The following is a 21,560-nucleotide window of genomic DNA, read 5'->3' on the forward strand; positions in this document are numbered from 1 at the left end:
TGGCAAGGACTCTGACCTGGTGTGGTCAGCGTGGTCTTTAGCGAGGCGCAACATTAACACGTGCTGAGGGGTGATCATGAAGAAATTCAGAGCTGCCCATTCATACGTCTCCCTGCCGGACACAAAGAGAATATGTTTGGCTACCGCACTGTGGTTAACTGCAGACAACTGCAGTCACAGTCACATAAGGAGCTAATCAGAAACTACGGGGAAGAGCGTGTTGGGAATTAAATTTTTTAGAAAATACCATTTTTTTTTTATTCCTTTCCATTTAAAAAAAAACAACAACTGAATGACTTTCCTTTAACAGTTCTTGAAATAAATCCTGTATTTTTTTTTATTGATGCGGACAGAACGATATACAAAAACACTGCACTACATTAATGGCTGATGCTAAAAGTATATATTATTTTATTCAAATGGACTGAAAATAAAACACTAAAATCTCAAATGAATAGTTAAAAATGCTACCAAGTTTAGGCATTGCTTTTATCAAGTGTTTAAAAACAATATTTTTTCGATTTGAACTAGATTCAAAGTGAGAGTTAGATGATGATAAAGATAATCTAAATGTAAAAGAATAGGGGAAATACGCATGCATGATTAAATATTCATAATGCAATATCGACCAATAGAGATGCATTTAAATTCTTGAATATCTGCTAATAATCAATACGGTACCGGTATGCAGCTCTAACTATTTGGTGCTTCATTAAAAGAATTAGGCCTAATAAACAATAGAATCGAAGACACCCGAATCAATAAGTGGAATTCCTGTCAGGAGGTGGTGAGTATGTAGTGGTTGTGGAGTGAGAGAAACGCAGGGTAGAAAAGAGAATGACAGGTTGATGGAAAAGGGCAGAAGACAGAAGCAGAGAGAAGAGGAAGATGGCAGTTTACCCCTGTGATGTGTGGGATGTATTCAGTCTGCTCTGCACTGTCAATAATATATGGCGCTGACCCTGTGATAAATGGACAGGTATAGCGCAGAAGGAACTTGAACACCTACTGTAGGTTTGTTCTGCTCCATCTGAAGATGCTCTATGAGGCATATTACACTGGATCCAGGCTCTCTGTGATATGCAGCTGTGTTCACCGGTGGCTACAATTAGACCATCAAACCCATTCCAGCCGGGAATCGGCACACATCTCCAGAGCCTGTGCTCCAAAGAGACGGCCAACTAAGTCCTGATCTGATCTGAGGGTGGTAGTCTTTGATGTGCCACGCATGGTAGAAGCCTCTCTTTTTGCTCATATTAATGGTGAGAAGATATAACAATTAAAGGAGAAAGCAGCGGGCAGACAGACAGCCAACGTGGCTGCACATCCTGAGCTCAAATTAGCATACTGGAAGTCTTCCAAAAGGCGTACAAGCTAATAGTAGCTGAGGAACCAGAAGAACCAAACGTTTATAAAGGAACACCCAGCGGCAGGCTGGATTTAATAGGGTAATTAGACACACAGACAACTAGTTATAAAATTATAGCACAGCCATAATATTTTGAACAAGCTTCGATGTTAAAATGATCTAATGTTTTAGTTTGCGGTGGGCCTCCAGACGTACAGCCACCTAAGGTGGAACATAATTCCACTTCCTGGACCAGTGCCGCACTATTTGCTTTTCTTATATATAAGAAGACAAGAGTTTCCTACAGCTGATCTGGATGAGAGGCGTCCACTAACATTACATTAGCCATGTGGTATCGGTTTGCTTCCTTCTGGACACAAACCATACCATGGCTGACAGAAAACATGTATTTCAATGCTTGAATACAAACTGTTTATGGTGCTTCTGCAAGATCAGTTCATAACCGCTGCATAAAAATACATCAGTTTTATATAGCGTAAACTGGTCTTAATTACCAGAGGGATCATTTCTTGGCATCATGCATGTGCATGTCATAAATAATATAGTATCGCAGTGCTATTGCCAAAGAGTGGTTCATGGTGAGGCAGTGGTCTTTTCAATAACGTGCAAACTACGGAGCTCATGAAAACCCACTCAGAGCTTTCATCCGTCTGTCTGACACTATAATAAGGAATGCTCCTCGAAAAAACACTTAGAAAACAGCTGTGCTGCCGTAACACATCTTATGTGGCATCTCAACACAAGGTGGAGACAGCGTTAAAAAAAGTTCCAATTAATGTTTACGTTTACAATAGGGGGAAATAAAATGGAGATGACTGAAAGTCTCCGAGCTTTCCAACAGGTGCTTGGAAAAATGGGATAAAAAGGCACACGAGGAGCAGCCTCTGTATCTTAGGGATAGTAGTGACATCTCAGCTTTTTCTCTGTTCGCATCAGAGGTAGACGAGAAAGGGAAAAAATGCGTTGTGTGAAGAAAAATGTCTTGTTATGGAGGAACGGAGCATGTCATAGATAAGAGTAGGCCGGTGTTCAAAGGGATACAGGCCAGTGAAGCGCTCGCTTCTTTCTCCACGTCGCTGCACTGTCCTTAATGAGCCTCCCAATAAAGCCTCGTCTCCTGTCTGCTGTCCGCAGACGCCATGTCTGTCTCACTTCAATCATGACCCACCATTTTATTTATTCATTATTTTTTACTGAACTCAAGATAGTTCACAACACTGATAAACAAATAAAAACACACATAATGTTTAACTAGTGCTTGCCATTATTAAGGAGACAGGAAACTGTTGGGCGTAGTAGGGCTGGATGGTATGACAATCGCCAAAATTGTCAAAATAATACAATAAAATATTTTGTATTAAACTTAAATTACAATTATAAATTAAATACATAAAAAGTCAAATAAAATAAAGAATAAATTAAAGGTAAAATAAATTAACTCCATTGGGACACAACAAAGGGCAGATTGGAACCTTCATCTCCCACATGATCACCAAGGCTCAAGGAGCCCAGAGCATGTGTGCTAAGTGCTCAACCTCAGCTTTAATATAAATGTTTAAAAATTTGCTTTCCATAGGCAAACAAAGTAGTAACTTTTTCCCGGTCCATCCCTCTTATTTGTTTTTTCCCCCCACCCCTCCAGCCTCCTCTTAGTCTAGTATCTTGTGGTCCGAGTAGTGACAGATTCTCCTGGACTTGTCAGGGCTGCCCTGTTAGCTGCCTGTCATAAATTAAGCCTAAATACAACACATCTGCTTTTACCACAGAGCCGTGCAGACGAGCAGAGGTAGACATTCCTCTCATATCTGAAACTAAGCTAAATAAATGATAAAGAGAGCATGTGCACACCTGCAACAGCGTGCCAGAACAAGACCACTTTAACTCACTGAATCATTCAAAAAAAAGGCTGAACTAAAAAGAAACAATAAAAACAAAGAGATTTTTTGACTGTGAAAAACAGTCCCGTGTCATCTTTCTCTTTTTAAAGCCATAATGGAGACAGAAAACTTGGCTCTGAATGCACTTACTGTAGAGAAACATCAAAAAAACAAAGACGCAAATAAACAGTAAAAAGATGTTTGCAAAGAAACTGCTGAGAGGAGCGAAATCAAATAAATTGGAAGTTTGTTTCACAAAAGGCGAGCTGAAGCACATCTGAAAACAATCTGAAGAGAGAGAGAGAAAATGAGAGGACAATGCAAAAACAACTCCAAAATCAAGATACTGACTGACTTCCAAAAAGAAAAAAACACCCTGTTGCTCTCGCTATGGAAGTACATGTGATTTCGGCCAGCTTAAGTGCTCCCTAGAAGGGCGTTTTAGGGGCCAACGCACACATACACACACAGAACCACCAAAAGAGGGAAGGTGTTAAACTTTAACTGTCACTGCACATTCAGCCATAACAATAAATTTTTCTTTGGGAATGTCAGTTTCACCCCTCCCCAATTATTTGCCTCTTTCTCCTTTCTCACTCACTTCGACACAGCACACACACACAGAACTTCTGAATCTCACCACATCGTGAAGCCAAAACAGTCTGGCCATAAAGCAGTCAGCGTTTGCATCTGAAGTGATTTCGTCCAACCTAAACAAAGGATTAGTGAAGGAACGTGCAGGACTTTAGGTGATTTCAATAGACCCCGACCGCCACTACCTTCACACGCTCAGGGGGCCAAATTCCACACAATGGAATTACCGAACATGAATTTTTGTAACCGCACATTTGACGGAAGATACTATTAATTTCAATTAAATGATGCCATGGATATATCAGGGAGTGTGGTGAGCGAGAAGCTTACTAAAACAACCAGGCTGCATCCAAAAAAAGCTCCTCATTCTACAGGCCACCCCGAGGGACGGAGTCTAAATCATTTCAACTTCCTCTCAGAAGTTCACCTAAAACTTCCTGGAAGCACAACAGGCATGCTTAAATGAAAATAAAGAGAGTTAATTGGTAAAAACAACAGTAATTATAAAAAAAGAAATGGACAGAATTGAGACCAATAGGCCTCAAAATGTAAAGATATGTCTACAAGTATGCTTTTGGTAAAACTGGGATTATGTCTAAGAGTAATGCTTTAAAAAGTAAACAGAATAATGATTTAGTAAGCACATTTATTATTCTGTATTTTAAGTAATTTAAGTAAAAGGAGGTTCTTATGTTACAACACTGCTGAGAAAACAATTTATTGATTTATATTGTTATTATTCATGCTTCACATTATGACTATTAGAAAGTATATATGACAGGTCATAAATTCATTAAAACAAAGTTTGGCCTTGTTCACAATTATGTCAACTGCATCTGGGCCAAATTTCATGTTGATATCTCGAAGCAAAAATAAAGTTATGGCATTTGGAACCATGGTAGCCTCCAGTGTTTTACTGAACACAATAACTACTTAAATGTTAAACGCCACAAAGTATACAAATATTTATAATTAATACAAAGAATAAGTAGCAAGTAATAAGATCCTGGTTAATGAGTAATGATCTTCCAGCGCTGTTTCTTCTGTGCACTCCTATTTTATGGCTCTCTGTAAATCAAGACCTGTCAATCTGAGCAATCGATTCAATCCAAAAGCGATCCAACTCCAAAACATTGTCCGATTGGTGGTAAACATCATCTCTACCCACCATGCCAAGATCCAGTTTCCATTAGTTGAACTTTCAAATGATATTGTAAAACGCCGCGTCATGAATTTAGTGGCTAGCGATCAAGCCATAGAATATGATTATCGGCCGATTATCAGCAAGCCGATCGATCAGAGCAACCCTAATATATATACACACATACATAAAAAAATCGTACCCTCGATTTTTTTTGCACCCTCAGATTCCAGATTTTCAAATATTGTCCTATCTAACAAACCATACATCAATGGAAAGCTTATTTATTCAAGCTTTCATGTGATGTATAAATCTCAGTTTTAAAAAATTGACAAATGTGAATGGTTTTGTGGTCCAGGGTCACATATGATAAACTAATAGCTTTTATCCAATAGGAATTGAACAGTTGAAAGTTGTTCATATAAAACAGGTTGTCGGAGGTCAGGGGTCAAAATGTTTTCTTAAAAATGACTTTTTTCCTTAAAAATAACATGCATTTTATCCTTTAAAAAGTTTGCATCGTCTTTATCTCTTCCCCCTCCTCCTCCCCTATCTCTTATTCTCAATTCTGAGCTACTTTCCCAAGCTACTCTATAACAGGCCTGTGAAAGGAGGTCACATATCAACTTACCAAGCGTCCCTCTCTGACCATATGACCCCTTCGGCAGCCCACGAGGCCCCATGTCATTCCATCACACTCTCTCTCTCTTGCCCGCAGTCCCCCACATTCACGTCTTCCAAACCACCATCTAAAAGCTGCCCCCCTCCCCTCGTCTGCCCATATCCCGACACTAATTGGTAAATCTGTTGAACCATAGCACGCCCAACAATGAGACACCTGGAGTTCTGTCAAAACAAGTTTCCCTGTGAAACAGCCTCAAGTGCTAATACAGTACGAGTCCTAGCTAACTCCGTCTTACTCAATGCCGTGCACGAATATAATGCGTGTGTGTGGGGTGGGGGAGGTGTTATAGAAAGTTGTAGTGAAGTTCAGTGTAAAGGGGAAGTGTTAATGGCACTATTAAAGTTTAGATTCTCAGGAGTTTGGGAAGGAGGAGCACGATGCTGTCTGGCTCCACTGGAAGCCCACAGGAAGTCCTTGTGGAAGTTTTGGCCCCGACAAAAATCTCAAACATTCTTGCAGTTCTTGTTGGACACCCTCCCCGCCCACAATCCCTTCTGCACTCTCTATTTTAGACGGACCATGAGGAGTGCTCTACGTAAACTCAGAGTGCTAACATGGCAACATGCTGTGGTTTGTGTGAAATCATGTGCAACTACGGTAAGCTTGAAAAACGAACCCCGATTTAACTGAGAACATGGAACCAACACATTTGCTAGTCAGTTAGCTGAAACAACACACACAAACACATACATGGAGGCATTAGGGTGACATATGGACAGGCATTCTATCTGTCTGTCTTTCACAAACACATTTGAAACAGAGATACACTACTCAAGGAACTCCTGGTGAACCCTGTCTAACAAGTTCTGACAGAAACTCTTTATGAACACAAAAAAGTTTCTGGCCTTGCAATTAGTGTCAGATAATAAAACATAAGAAGATTCATTGTTTAATTTTTTTCTTCATAAACTGCCACAACTTCTTAAAGGAATTAGTTCACTTAAAAATGAAAATTCTGTCATAATTTACTCACACTCAAGTTATTTAAACCTGTATGCATTTATTTCATTTGCTGAACACAAAAGAAGATATTTTGAAGAATGTTGAACCAAACAGTTGATGGACCCCACTGACTTCCATAGTATTTTTTTTCCTACTATGGAAGTCAATGGGGTCCATCAACTGTCTCATTAAAATATCTTCATTTGTGTTTTGATGATGAACAAAAGTCTGATGGGTTTGGAACACAATGAGAGTGAGTAAGTGATGACAATTTTTGGAAGAACTAACCCTTTAATAAAAGTATAAAAACATGAGAATTTAAGAATTTTTCAAGAATTGCACTAATTTCATCCTAAATACTAAGTATAAGAGTGACAGTTCTCTCTAGATGTAAACCTTGTTCTGTTAAACTCTTGTGATATTTGCTTTTGCTGCTGGATTCCAATTTAAATCTCACAAGACATTTCACAGAATGAGGGTTACCATCTCGACGTGACCTACATGACCCTGAGGGGCAGACAAAAATAAGACAAGCATATCCCACAATGCCACAGCTTTCTTCATAGACCTAAACACAAGGCGATGAGCTAAACAAGCTCTCACCGCTGTTGAGATTTGGCAGACCAAGGCTACCCATCGTGCCCCCCCCTTTCAAATTCCACGCACTGTTTGTGTCCGTCAAGGAGGGCCGAGGCGCAATTGAGACACTCAGCGGCAGTGGCCCCATGTTGCGTCACTCCGCGCCACATCAAAACTGAAGAGCGGTGCCAGACTTTCTCTCTGCGCCTCATGTCGACGGACAAAAAGACAATTAGAAGGTCTCGTCTCATCCAAACATCCTTAACCTTGACCCACGCAAACTGAGTCATGCACACATTTACACACTCATGGGTGAGCGTGTGCACGCAAGAACACAAACCACTCCACCTCCTAACTTCTCGCTGGCAAACGTTCAACCCCAGATGCTACAAATGAAAAGCATCCTCTTCATGCCAGCTGCTTCAGAGAAAAGGAAAAGAAATCAGAGAGAAATAATCGCCACCATTCCGGAAGATGCAGGAAAATAATTAAGGCTGAGACGGGGCCTGCAAGCAGACAAAGATGAAGCTCAAGAGGCATTTCGGGCTGCCAGGAATCCAGAAATGCTGAATTTTACACTGCTGGAGTGGCGCTGATGCTTTCCTGTTAGACGCAAATACTGTATATCGTAACAGGGACCCTGCTAGAGACAAAAATCATCATGTCAATGGACAGCAACAGTTTACAATTACCACACAAACTGAGCCAAGTCTGCTCATGAGGATGTGTGTTTGTGTGTGTGTGTGTATGTATGTATGTACAAATGCAAAGCAGATTCAACCCCATTTTATAGAAAAAAAGAGCAAGAACACAGCAACAAACAATATCAAATACAGCAGAATATTACACTGTTATCAAAAACAAAATAGTTATTGAAATCTCCAATTGTAATGATTTTGATATTCTCATTTCATAATTTTATTTTTTACTTACCCTGTTGGAAAACCCAGCTTAAGCAGGAAAACATGGTTGCTGGTTTCTAGCTGGTCAAAGCTGCTCCACGCAGGTCATTAGCTAGTTACCAGCCCACGATGTTCCAAAAACCAGCTCGACCACCTTCAGCTGGTTTGTCGTGGGTCAATGATGGTCTACCAGCTCAGACTAGATAATGACCAGCATGGACCAGGAAATAACCAGTTTAGGCCAGCTAGAAAATCAGTTACCAACTGAAGCTGCATTTTCCAGCAGGTAATTCATTTAAACAATCAATAAGCCAGATGCAAGAAACTTGGAATTCAGGATTCTCACCAACTGTAATTGGTGAACACTCAGATCAGTCTGTCCGGGGAATTCCCAGCAGAAGGGCCCCTGAAAGGCAAAGACGCACGTCCCGTGTCACAAATTGAGAACATGGTACACTCATCACTCATCCAGGGCATGAAGGCAAAAGGCATGACTTTTAAAACCACAAAAAAAAAAAAAAAAAGTCTAGCTATGTGCCACCCCTCTCCTTCCCTGTCTGTTTCCCCTCTGACTTGCGGTGTCAGGCGCTGCCAGGTACAAGCCCAAACATATCTCGCATACAACATACAACACACGCAGAATACGCGAGTGCATGTTTGTTTACTGGGATTTGAGGTTGTGATATTGTTAGCATGTTGGCAGTGTGTCTACATCAACTGACCGACCCCCCCCCCCCATAAAAAAAAAGAAAAAAAAAGTACTGATTGAGGGGGCTTAAGGCACATTGAGGCTTTGTTCACCATATTCCTGTTCCGCAATGTCATTCAAGGAAAAGCGAGACAAGCAATGGTATATATACTTCACAGAGGAAAAATATATTGGTCAATGTTGCTGTTTTATAGCGTAAGAGTGCAAACCCCAAAAAAGCGCAGATGGGAGTGGAAAGATCTGACCGTGATCTACTGACGACGAGTAAATTAAAAAACACAGACGCAGGCGGATCATTTCCATAATGACAACGCAATCTACCAAGAGCAGCGCAAATTTGCGTCTGGTTTAAGACATGCTTTTTTTGGGGTGGTAAATAATGGCCATCAAAGTGACAAGGGCAAACCTTAGTAAATCACCTTGCAGGATTCATTTAAATACTCTCCTCCCATAAATTGTGGGTCTGAAAGGGAAACTCCTACAAATGCATATGCAATAAAGTCAGTCGCAAAAAAAACCTGTCTACGCCTTTTCAGTGCTATTTTTTCACCGCGTGTGAACTTATCGCATGTCAACAGTAGTTTTTAACGCCAAAAGAGGGTTTGCACTGGCCCTAAATGGCATTATCAACTATGCTTGTTTTAAATACACTTCCATTCAAAAGTATTGGGTATGTAAGACGTTTTCAATGTTTTGAAAGAAGTCTCTTATGCTCACCAAAGTTGCATTTATTTGATCAAAAATACAGTAAAAAGTAATATTATTATAATTTAAAATGTCATTTATTCCTGTGATGGCAAAGCTGAATTTTCAGCAGCCATTATTTTACTCTCCAGTCCAGTGCCATTAGAGGTGAATCTTCACTTGACTCACGATTCAATTTGACTACAATTCAGGGGGAAAGGATACGATTATAAAAACGATTCACAATGCATCACGATGCATCTTTTTATCCAATTATATTATGAATAAATATTATATTAATATACTTTTTGTTATTTTCTCTTTCTTAAAAATAAGTTATTCAAGCAAGAGCAGGGAGTGATTCCCTCTTTTCTTTTGTTGTTTGATTAACATTAATGACACGGACACAAGCTAGTTAATTGTAGCAAGACCTAATGCACGGATCTAATTTAATTGTTACACATCAGATTCCCCCCGATTTACTTAAAGGTGGGGTAAGTAATATTTGAAAAATTCTGTTTGAATACTACAACAAACGTGTAGCCAATCAGCATTAGGGGGCGTATGACGGTGGAGGAGAGGGAACGAGCAAGAGGGAGATTTGAAGAAAGACTGTAGAAAGAGAGATGGCTGAGAGACATTACAAAAGAGAGAAATAAGAATATCATAAGCTCTTAAGAATATCACAGGAAAAAGTAGGGTTATGATCAGGAAAGAGCTTTAGGACCCACGTTAATATTGGTAAAGCTTTCCGGAACTGGAGAGAGCTAAGCGGGAAGGGCTGATAACAGACTCAGAGGTTGCATTTATTCTGCTCCACACGTGAGTAACACTGGGTTTGAGTGTCATTGTTTGTCTGGAGCTGCTGTTGGCAACTAACAATGAACTCTTGTTTGCATTTACTGTTGTGTACTGTGTTCATTTTTTGTTGTTCGTTCATCATCTTCGCTTTATTTTTCATGAAGCATTATTTTGTTGCGCTTCTGCTACGATAAATAGACATCCACTCTTTACAAACGATCGACATCCAAATGATTATATTCCACAGCTCAAAATGTCACGTTCCTTCAAAAATCATTCTAATATGCTGATTTGGTGCTCAAGAAACAGGATTTTTTTTTATGAATAATAGTTTTAAAAAAGCATTTATTTGAAATAGAAATATTTTGTAGCATTATAAATGTCCCTTTTAATCAATTGAATGCATCCTTGCTGAATAAAATTATTAATTTCTTTTTATTCTTAATTAATCTCACTGAACCCAAACTGTAATGTATTTAAATGTTCCTACAATACATGAAGAGAACATTTTATGGGTGTACAATATGGTATATCAGTTATTGGCCGATATTATATATCTTTTAATTTATTGTTCTTGGTCAATTTGGATATTTAAAAAATGATTATTTAAGAGATATTAAAGAGATGACATATTTTGCCCTGCAAATGGTCATGCTAATTGAAACACACACAAGAGTTCTGAGTGTCCTGGAGGTTAAGGTTACAAAACAATTCAAAAGTTTCAAAGGCTGATGACCTTGACACCAGGTCCCTTGTAAAAGAGTTTGTTGACATTCCCTAAGTTTAAGTAGAGGAAATGCTCCAGGGAGGCCTTTCATGCACGATCACGTGCTGAGATGTTCTCCAAGCTTTGGCCAAAGGTCTCAGACCAGAGATATCTCCTGGTTTCACAAGGTCCTGTCAAAAGTGGCACAACAGGCCGGGGTTACATCACTACGCATCAAGCAGCACTAAAAAAAGATGGGAAAGAAAAGGCGGAGGCTCTACAGAGAATGAAGGAGCAAGAAAAGTGAGAAATAGTAGAAAGGGAAGGAGAGAAGAAAAAGACAGTTGGTTCAGTGTCTTGTGGCTGTGACACTGGGGTCCTCATTAACAGCAAGGGGGCTGGGGTTTCCCAGCATGCCTCTGGCCCTCCCAGCCATTGTCAAGCCAGTCCAGGTGCACCACCATTCAGTCCGAAAAAAGGAAGCAAATTACCCGGCAAAAACTACAGACCCCGTGCTAGCTTGAGGCGCTACTCCTACTCAGCTGGAGTCTGGGAAAATGTCCTGCATACTGTATGTGTGTTTTTAATTTAGTTTACTCTTGACTTTATTTATTTTAACGTTGATTTCAATACACTTTAAGTGCAGTTTGAACTTCAGCTACTAAACAGACGTGTTTTGACAGCAAACAGCAAGCATGCCCTCATCGTACGGCGGTTCAGGTGGGAGGTCCCGCTGTCAAAACGCAACACATTCCATCACTTCCTAAATACTAATTACCATACAGGAACAGACCAGGACTCCTCCAGCTATTCTTCCAAGCTCCACCCCTCCTATTCTTCCCCCTTTCCCTGCGTTCTAACTGTTCCCGCGTTTTCCTGCCGTTGGTTCACTTGCACAGTGTTGGACGCATACGCACACTGCTGTGGGGCCTCGTGGGGAAATAGTTAACACTCCAGCCGTCCCCTGCTGCCTGTGAAAGCCCAGAAAACAATGGAGACATTGTCCAGTCTCAACAAGACTTGGAGCAAGAGGACAATGTGTGTGTGTGTGTGTGTAGATGTGTGTGTATTAGACAATGTGTAGTATGCCTGCATGAGGTTGTGTGTGTGAGTGTATCCTTTTGCCTCAGCATTATTTTAGAGAGTAGCATTAAAATATGAATTTAAAATGCCTCTCAATGGTTGTTAGCCAGCAAACTTTTATTTCATTTATTTATTTGAATCTGACAAAATGGGTTAGATAAAATAATGTACAACACACACACACAAAAAAACACACACAATCCAGTAACAACTTGGCATATTGTTATAACACTAATAATATAATATAAAAATTATTATTACTGTAATAACCACTGCAAGTTTTCTAAATTAGTTGCCACTTAGTTTTCTGTCTGTGAAATAATCAGTACTTATTAATTTGGGAAATTCTGATCACAAAGTTTACAGACTATTTCACTTTTTTTGTACAACCACATGTCATTTAAATGGTTATTTCCTGTGCAAGTAGATCGTTCTTGGCCATAACGAAAAACTGGAAAGGACCAGACTTTATGCTGTGAGTCAAACATCTGGCTATACCAGTCTGGTATATGGTATCTACACCAAGTAACACTACAGAACACCGACGGACAGCTGTGCATACAAGTCGAGAAAGAGAACGAGAACAGGAATCTGATCCCGGAACGAATGGCCAATGTGTCACAGATGTGGGGAAATCTCCTTTCGCCTCGTTGTTTCCAACTGCTTCCCAATGGAATTACAATCGCATGATCTCCACTCAAACCGTCCTTGAGTTCAGGCTCGGTCTGATGCCAAATACACGCCACATGTGTTTTGCAGTCTACCTTTCTGAATTGTCATGTCTATATTACAGTCTATATAAAGAAAGGGGCTTTACAAATCACATTAAAATTTAGTGTAGATGGCAGTGGGACAAACGACTTGTGGTACTTTTCAGCGATGGGTTCTTTATGAGTTGTGAACAGGTAGTAAATGCATGCTGAATGTGTAGGACTAAGAGGCTTTGAAAACCCTGCGGGGCTCTTGAGTACTTAAACCATCCTGGCACTGCCTTCTATGGGCGTGGATAGAAACGAGAGGGTCACTTCCTGTGCTCTATTCATAGATCAGCGTGGAGTAGCACCTCTATGGCCACATGCGACAGATAAAAGGTTGATGGATTATGCGTGAACTGTTTCTATGGATACAGTCACACACAGTTAGTGTTTGGGATTGACGATAGTACTTTACTAACTAGTGTATGGATGCCTGTTTTCACCTCAGAGTAAATAATAAAAGTAAAAACAAGCTTTCTCTCATAACTTTGACTATATCTCTCAATTGCAACTATCTCACAATTATGATTTATACTTTTATAATATATATTTTTTTATTTAATATTTAAAAGGCAGAAACAAGCATTCATACAGGTGTGACTCAACCGCTGTTGTTCATAAGAGGAGCGTCTTTAATTCTGTCTATATGAACAAATAATCAACGTCAAGTCATTTTTCTATTCTCATGATAGCCATAACAATTTTAAATCGTCACTTCGGTTATAAAATGCAGTTTAGAACAGAACGGTGTATGAAAATAACCATATTTAGCACTCAAAAGCCAGACTGAGAACTGTATTCTACTGCTGTGTGAACACAACTTATGAAGTATTTGCCTCATGCTTGCTACTTCTCTCTCTTTTGGCCGTATATGCACACAGACATACGTGTGTTGTCTCTCTCTATCTGTGTCTCGTTCTTTGCTCTCACTTCATCTACCTCATTGCCACACTGCCCTTTTACGGTATCACCTCCTCTCTCCCGCTGTCCACCTGTGCTTTTGTATCTCTCTCATTGGTGATTGTTGGGTCACTTGAACTTCGGCTTATGTTCCTTATCTCACACCCATCGGCGCCCTCTTATCAGTCCACAGCAGACAGGCGTCTTCAGAGCCATGGGTCAAAGTGGGCAGGTGTTCTTCCAATTTGACAGGGAAGAGAAACTACTGTTTACGGTACAATTTATTGATAAGGCCTTCACGTACAGCAGCATATAGTCCATCTTGAGAGAGAGAAAATACAGCATTCCACAGTTATCTCTCCCTGACAATACCAACTGTCTCCAGATAGATTCACCAACGGCATGATGCAAACCAAGGAAACATCAAATCAAACACACGTCAGCACAAGAGTAACAGCACGAATGGGAGATCGAGAGGGAGAGAAAAAAGATGGAAGTGTGAAGAAACAATGCAAAATACCATGTTTAATTTGAACTTAATAGGTCAGGTCGTGATCAAACAAACTGCATATTGTACGAATGAACGCATAAATAAATGACTGCAAATGCTAAATAGCTAAACATGCCATATAGAGAAAAATATCCTACTCTCTCATTGCAGGTCTTTAGGGCTGTTTTAAAAGGCAATAGAAAAAACTGCTCTGTGCTGATAAGCATTTACAGCCCCATGAGTCAGAGGGATAAAACTCAAGTGCAGTATTTACCTGAGCCTGTTCTTAACTACCTCCCACACATTTAATGATCCAGAGAGGGAGGACAATCATTTTTCTTTTTCTCTTTTCTCTTAAAAACTACACATGGGGTGGCTACCCCACATTTAAATGCAAAAAAAGTTTACTACCCGTTCAGTAGAGGTATTAGACAGCTGGTCTTTAAAGTCTTTTTTAAAAATTAAAGTAGCATTCAGCATATACACTACCATTCGAAAGCTTTGTCTGCACAGGAATAAATTAAATTCTTATTTTGTTATATTACATTTTAATAATAGTTCACAATATTGCTGTATTTACTGTATTTAAAAAAAATTAAAATAAATGCAGCCTTGGTGATCAAAAGGGACTTCTTTAAAAAAAAAACATTAAACTCTTACCGACCCCAAACTTTTGAACGGTAGTCTATATAAAATCGCATTAGATAAGAAGGAAAAAAATGCATAAAACACCCTTTAAATAGTCAATAGTTTAATTAATGTCACAGGCTTAAAAGACAGACTAAAAATCAGCTGGAAATGTATACATCACATTATATATCACATTACCATGGTAAATATAAACAAACAACCCACACCTATTTGAAGTAAGAACAAATAGAAAAAATTCAGTATAGTATGTCCAAAACAGACTTTTTTTTTATCTCTCTGACAAAATACTGTATTGAATTCAATGGATAGTTTATTGGATTCCTAAACATGACCTTGGAGGCACTCTGTTGCTTCCAGTAACTATGGAAACACAATGAAGGCCCCAAACTCCTGAACCACAATGGAAAGGCCAAAATCAAATTTGGTCTATTGTCCAAGGAAGAGAATCAATAAAGTGACGTTTTAACACTGTATCATTACTTCAGCCCAGCAGCGAGGCTAACCTTGAATCCCTTATCGCCTATAGATTTTAAAAGAATGATAAATTTAGAGTTAAGCACATGGATAACAGCACCCGCAGATCCAGCGCATAAAACTGCAAAATAAACATAGCATCTCTACTCCAGACACTCGTTCCCTGAACCAAACTTAGCATGGGCATTAATTATCTGTCTCCAGCATAAAAAGACGGTCTTGCCCTCTGCCACTTTGCGGCATCCAAAGTTCCAAACGGGGAAAAAAGCCTCTGTTGAGCTACAATGATATCTCTCCCATTTGATTCCAAGGAGCCATATTACAAAAAAAGCACCCATATGACACATAATATTCCAACACAATCTGGTCTTCCGTTTCTTATAGGTCAATAGACATCCAATTGACAGCTGTAGATTAGGAGAGGAGTGTAAGGTCCCAAAGGACCAAACAATACAGGATACAGAAATACTTTTGTTTTCATGGACTGTGCTATAGAATAAAGAGCTTGTAAATGCTGTGACTCATGGGTGTTACTTACAACGATGTGTGCTGGAGAAGGTGACCTGGCATCTTTAAGTGCTTGTCTACTCTGAAGACTTCCTGCTTGAACATCTAGCAGGGGCCATTTCATCTGTAGATACTGGATGGCAGAAAGGAAAAAAATGGAGAAAAACAAAAGAAAAACATGTTAACAATGCAGAAAACAAAGGGACAAAGGGAAACACAACATAAGAGCTAAAATATCTTTAAATAATGACTGTGACATAGAAAGTAAAAGTAAACAAAAAAAGAAATTATGTCAAAAAGATCTAAGGTCGAATGATGCATGAGGTTGACCTTGAAAATTGAAACTAATAGTTTTAAGATTAACAATTCACACTTTCAGTTTTTGGTATTGATAACTGCATTTACTAGAGGTGTGACTCTATAAATGTCCCGTTCACACAGAAGCATCTTGAATATATAGCTGTGTTGTCTTACCAGTAACCATAGTGACAGTGACCAAAGTATTAATATCAAAGATGGTGATGTCCATAAAACTGAAAAGTCTTTTCACTTTTATCACGTCAAGAGTCAAATGGAACCGGCAAAAAATCAAATCTTACAATACAGACAGCAGCGTATATATCTGGGTGGAGAGCGGAACATTTGAGTCGCGCACACACACGTAGCACACAAACCTGGTGGAGAACAGTCTGTAAGTTACCGAACACAACTGAACTGTGTGTGAATGTAACTGTATTAAGGATTCAAGTACAGGACGGACAATCGTATTCTGCTGCTATGACAGCACATTTTAAACCACACTCAAATGCTTTCAGGTGAATATGTTTGTTCTTCTTCCTTTATTAATCATGCCCAAATATTTTATTGGCCTCTGGAATTCCAGGTGGACTTCAGCATTTTTCCCAATACACATAATACGGGTGTGGCATTGAGTCGTTGTCGCGACTGTCCCCATGAATGATTGACCTGGACTTTATCAGAGCTGTACACACGCAAACAGCCCTTTCATGACCCCTTACATCCCTCTAAAATCCAGCAGATGGAAATAATCACCATAATCACCATAAAGAACTCCGTGACATTCAAATTCTTCAACTGTAAAACCCAATATTTTTGAGAGCTCAATATATATCAAGTTACATTTTCAACATTCATACACAGAACTAATAGGTAAAAGTCTGAGATTTCAATCCAGTTCACTCAGAAGTTAGCATTTCATCTTTCTTCTGCCTTTAATATCTCCATTCTCACACCCAGGCCTGAACTCTGACATGGAGTCTTGCTGATGGACAAAGTTTCTGGGGTAATATGTCTATTCTCACCCATGGACTGCAGGATCTGCTTAGCAGACAAGGCCCTCTGTGCCTGAGTGACCTCTTCCTCTCATTTTGAGATCACATGCTGGGACCCATTACAAACCTGCTGTTACTGTCCCAAAACTGGTTTGCTTTAGTCCACTAGACCACAGCAAGTGAACTTGACCCCTGAACTTTTAACCTGTTTCCACAGAGGCTTAGAGACAGCCGGCTGATTGTGAACATGTGACCAAGACTAGGGTAGGACTAGATGGTATTACGGTTACAGTTATGAGCGTCTCATCAGGAGAAGTGTGATGGTCCAGTGTGGACTTTCCATTCACTGAATTACGCAGGTCAGGGGTTAACTGGGCCCTAATTGCTGTTATTATGAGAAACCTGAACAGCAGCATACACCTTTGGAAACCACTGCTTTGTTCACTGACCTAATAAATTCAAATAAGCATTCAAACCATCTATGTAGCTAAATAGGAGAGTTGAGTGGATTTGCATGTGGGCTTGGCCGATGTCAAAACATTTAAGAAAGGAAGCAAGGAAGGAAGAAGGAAGCAAGGAAGGTAGGAAGATAAGAAAAACAGCACAGCAGCTGGGGCTCAATTTCTTAACCTTTGGGGCAATTTTGGATGCAGTCTGCAGCCATAACATGAAAAATGAATTTAAAGTAGACTCCACATAAAAAATAGTGCTCTTTTTTAAGCCTAATGCATGCTGTGCTATACTTCATCAGGTCCCCAAAGGAAACTTCTGACAAGTCAGTCGGCCTTGTAACTTGGCCTCCGATGCAGTCAGGAGGACATCAACCACTGGGCTCTGATTCAAATGAAAAAACTTGGCCCAAGTGATTCACAAAATCAGAATCAAATCCATCCCAGTGTCTGACCAGGCCAGGCCAATCAGGGTCAATCTTTCAGCTCCTACTCTCTGTCCTCCTCTATCCAATCAAACAGATTCATGCCTTCCCTTCCTTCAGCTTATCACTGGAGTTTGTTTGACCTCGCCAGGCCTCCTTTAAGATTTCACTCTTCTGAGGACATTCCAAGCTCCACTTTTCCAAAGACAGAAAAAGAGCAAAGGAAAAATGTCTAATTCTGTGGCTCACCATTTCAGCAAGTACCCTTGAAGTGAAACTGTAGTTCTAAACTGTATGCGGCTTCAAGAACTGCACTGCTCAGTGGTAATTAATGGTGGACTCACAGCAGGGTGCAGTCCTGTGGTCCAGTCTGGAGGGACTTTTGGACTAACAGACCACCTCCGACTAGCTGAACAATTGCTGGGATACTAAAGAGTACTGTTGATGGGTACAAAGCCAAAATTAAAAAAAAATCTATTGGAATTAGCTTGTTTAATGCCAAAATGTATGGATGTGTGACCAGGTGCCAGGTGACGATCTGTGCTCCGGCACTGTGCCAATTAGTTTGGATGGGGTGAAAGGTGACACCTTGGCCAGTGTGGGTGCTGAAAGCTGAGTGCACATACTCTGACAGGCGTATCCACTTTAGACCTTTCCCTTGGCCTAATCCCTCCTGCAGGTTTTACAAGCATGCCAAGGAAAGCTGAGCTTAGACCAGTGCCAAAGTCTCAGCAGTGTTCCCTAACAGCCCAAGCCCCTCCACCACCCCCGGCCCGCTAATAGATGCACCACTTGGGTTTGAGAAGGCCATGACCTCTGACCTCCCCATGCCTCTTCTCCACCTTTTAAAAACTCTCCAGCTAGGAGCCCCTTCCACGTAACTCAAGTGCTATTCTGATGTGACAAATTGCTCTGGAGAACCCCCCACCCCCCCCCCCCCCCCAGCCTTCAGACATACCCAAAGTGCTCACTCTGTCCTGGGGCCCCAACAGCAGGGGCTCCCCTTCACCTCCCCCACCCTTCAGCAAACCCTCAAGGCCTGCCTCGCCTTCTCCTGCCTTGCTTCAGCGCAGCTACAATAGGAATGAATGACTCAATTGTCTCTGATGAAGTGAAAGACAAGGGAGCCTTCTAAATCTTCCTAAAGGGATGAACTTTCTCTCTGTCCCTCAATTGCCTAGAGACTTCCGGGAGAAAGAGAGAGAGGAGTCAGAATGACAGAGAGAGAAAACACTAGAGACCAGTTGCTTAATCAGGTTTCTGGCAAAATCTTCATCTAAACTGAATCTGAATTTTGCAACCTGACCTATGCAGAAAAACTTTATTATTCATGGAAAAATATTTTTAAACCAGACATCTACTTTACATTGTAGATTATGGAAGCATTTGTAACAGTAAGTAAACTAGAGCAAAAATAACTAAATGTCATAACCAAATTTAAACGATGTAAATGGCATGTTCGATTTGTTTTTGGATTAAGAGCATAGGCTTTTCCACATTCAGACAAATCAGATGCTTACATTGCCAGAGAGGATCGGGAATGTGGATATATTTTCAGCTGTCTGGCATGGGATGAACCAATGCATCAGAAAACATTCCAGCCACATAAACAATGTGCATAAGTAAATCTGAAGACAGAAGGCTGGAATTGGAGTCCAGCAAGCACTTGATGGGCCAGGTCCCCACTAAAGATGCTCAACCATTATGTTTAAGAGCATTTCACAAGTGCTTGTTACTAGGTTTAGATAGAGAAAAACAAGTTTGCATACTGTGACATCACTCCCATTGAACAAGCAACAATAAAAAGCCCATTGTTTTTGTTCACAGGTGCTGAGGAAAAGGCATGCATGGATACATACAGACCCGCACTTAATACACTCACTCTCTCAAGAGGAGATTTTTTTTTGTGTGGAAAGGACATAATAATGACCCAGACAGGCTCTTTGAAATTCACTGATCCAAAGAGAAGGGATCTGCCCATCTGTGAGACTCCCATCTCTAGAGAGGTAAAGAGAACTAGAAAAGAGAGAGAAAGCATGTGTTTGGGTGTGTGTGTGTCTGACTGTCTTCGTATGTTTACTCGAAACATTCAAATAGCCTTCATTTTGGATGGATGGAAGCATGCTGGAAGTGGGGGCTAGGGGTGGAGGGATAGAAGAGGAGGAGGAGTAGCTCAACACTAGATGAAACTGAAAGTTAGTCTACACGAAGGCTCTTCACACTTGCTTAGTTCTTCTAATACACATTTTATGAGTAAATAAAGAAAAAAAGAGAAAAGAACACCCCACTAGCTAAGATTGCCTAAGGCGTTCTGCAACCAGGAAAATAAAGCAGGAATGTGGGCAGGCCTGGGGTTTGTGTGCCCCGGGGCGGAAGAGGGTCCGCGGGGCCCGTATTTACTCCAAAGCTGGAACCGCTGGGGGGGTTCTCAACACACTGACAGCACAGAGCCAGAGACCCCAACCTGATCTCCTCCATCCCCTCACCTCTCACCTTAGCCCTCTTCACAAACTCCCACTGACATTTTTTTTCCACATTGCTTCTAAATCTGATCCTCCAAACAATCCTCGAGGCAGGCATCTTTTAAAACTCGAGACTAAAGCATACTCTACAAAAGTAAGTGTACACGGATGCTTCTAGCTAAGTATGCTTGATTTCATGTATCGTTCTGAAATGTCTATATTGCAATTAAACAACATGAATGCAGACTGTATTCTCAGCACTGTCACAAGGGGCACTATAACAGGTGCATAATAGCAGTTTAAAGACAAAAATGAGTGTGTTAGATCTTATAAATATTTTTATTGCTAGCTACATGAATAAAAACATGTAGTTTAATGGCACGGGCCTTTTAAGCTAACTCTACTACCCTTAAATGAATAACTAAATAAAAATTCTGTCATCATTTAGAAGAATTTCTTTCTTTTTTTTCTCCCCCAAAACTATAAAAATCAGACCAAGAAAATTTTAAGTTAAAACATTTCTTCCCAATCTCTTGTTATCTGATCCAGCATAGATATCGAGCTATACCTCAAACACAGAAGCACATGTGGCAGCACTTGTGCTCTGTTTGCCTAGCAGGTGTTGGCTTGTGTATTAGCCAAACAGCAGCGATTAACCTGAAACCCTCAGACTGTTCGGCAAAAACTTCAGTGAGCGCATACTACTAAAAAGGCCATAAAGAAGTTCTAGCTCTTTAAGAGCAGCCATCCTCCTTGCATGACGAGGCACTTAAACAAACAAACAAACAAACAAACAAACCGTCTCTCATGGTGACAGGGTTCCTCTATTTAAGTCCATGAAGGCTGACACAGCATTTGGTGCTTGCACACCAGAGGAACACGGCGTAGATTGCTGATCCATTAATGTGTCCATTAGGGCTGGGAAATTTGATGATATCGTATATCGACGATGTCTCGCAAGGATCACGATGGCAATTATAACAGACAGTTACTAGATGATCATCTGCAATATCGGGAAAAAATATATGTGAAAATAATATATTTCACATAGACCTAGTCACCATACACATTTATTCACATGGA

General features: G+C 40.3%; 2 protein-coding genes across 29 annotated transcripts in view; both read right to left on the reverse strand.

The window, feature by feature from the left end:
• The window catches only part of entpd1 (ectonucleoside triphosphate diphosphohydrolase 1), a 266,701-nt gene that overhangs the window by 159,324 nt on the left and 85,817 nt on the right, over positions 1 to 21,560 (reverse strand). The gene's annotated exons all lie outside the window — the stretch shown is intronic.
• tcf7l2 (transcription factor 7 like 2) overlaps positions 1 to 21,560 on the reverse strand; it is an 85,798-nt gene that overhangs the window by 39,983 nt on the left and 24,255 nt on the right. For 18 of the 28 annotated variants that reach the window (XR_008809287.1, XR_008809286.1, XM_056268785.1 and 15 more), the window contains exons 4-5: positions 15,881 to 15,982; positions 8,436 to 8,495 (exon numbers count right to left, since the gene is read on the reverse strand). The exons of 3 other annotated variants lie outside the window; for them this stretch is intronic. Coding sequence is in view for 23 of the 25 variants with exons in the window: in XM_056268785.1 (XP_056124760.1) it covers positions 8,436 to 8,495; positions 15,881 to 15,982 (162 nt within the window). In the remaining 2 variants the exon portion in view is untranslated. The remainder of the gene's footprint in view (positions 1 to 8,435; positions 8,496 to 15,880; positions 15,983 to 21,560) is intronic. 7 more of the 28 variants (XM_056268798.1, XM_056268799.1, XM_056268797.1 and 4 more) reach the window with 1 other exon arrangement.

This window comes from Rhinichthys klamathensis, unplaced genomic scaffold (assembly GCF_029890125.1).
Source record: "Rhinichthys klamathensis goyatoka isolate OS25496 unplaced genomic scaffold, OSU_Roscu_1.1 h1tg000277l_1, whole genome shotgun sequence".
In the NCBI taxonomy this organism is placed as follows: Eukaryota; Metazoa; Chordata; class Actinopteri; order Cypriniformes; family Leuciscidae; genus Rhinichthys; species Rhinichthys klamathensis.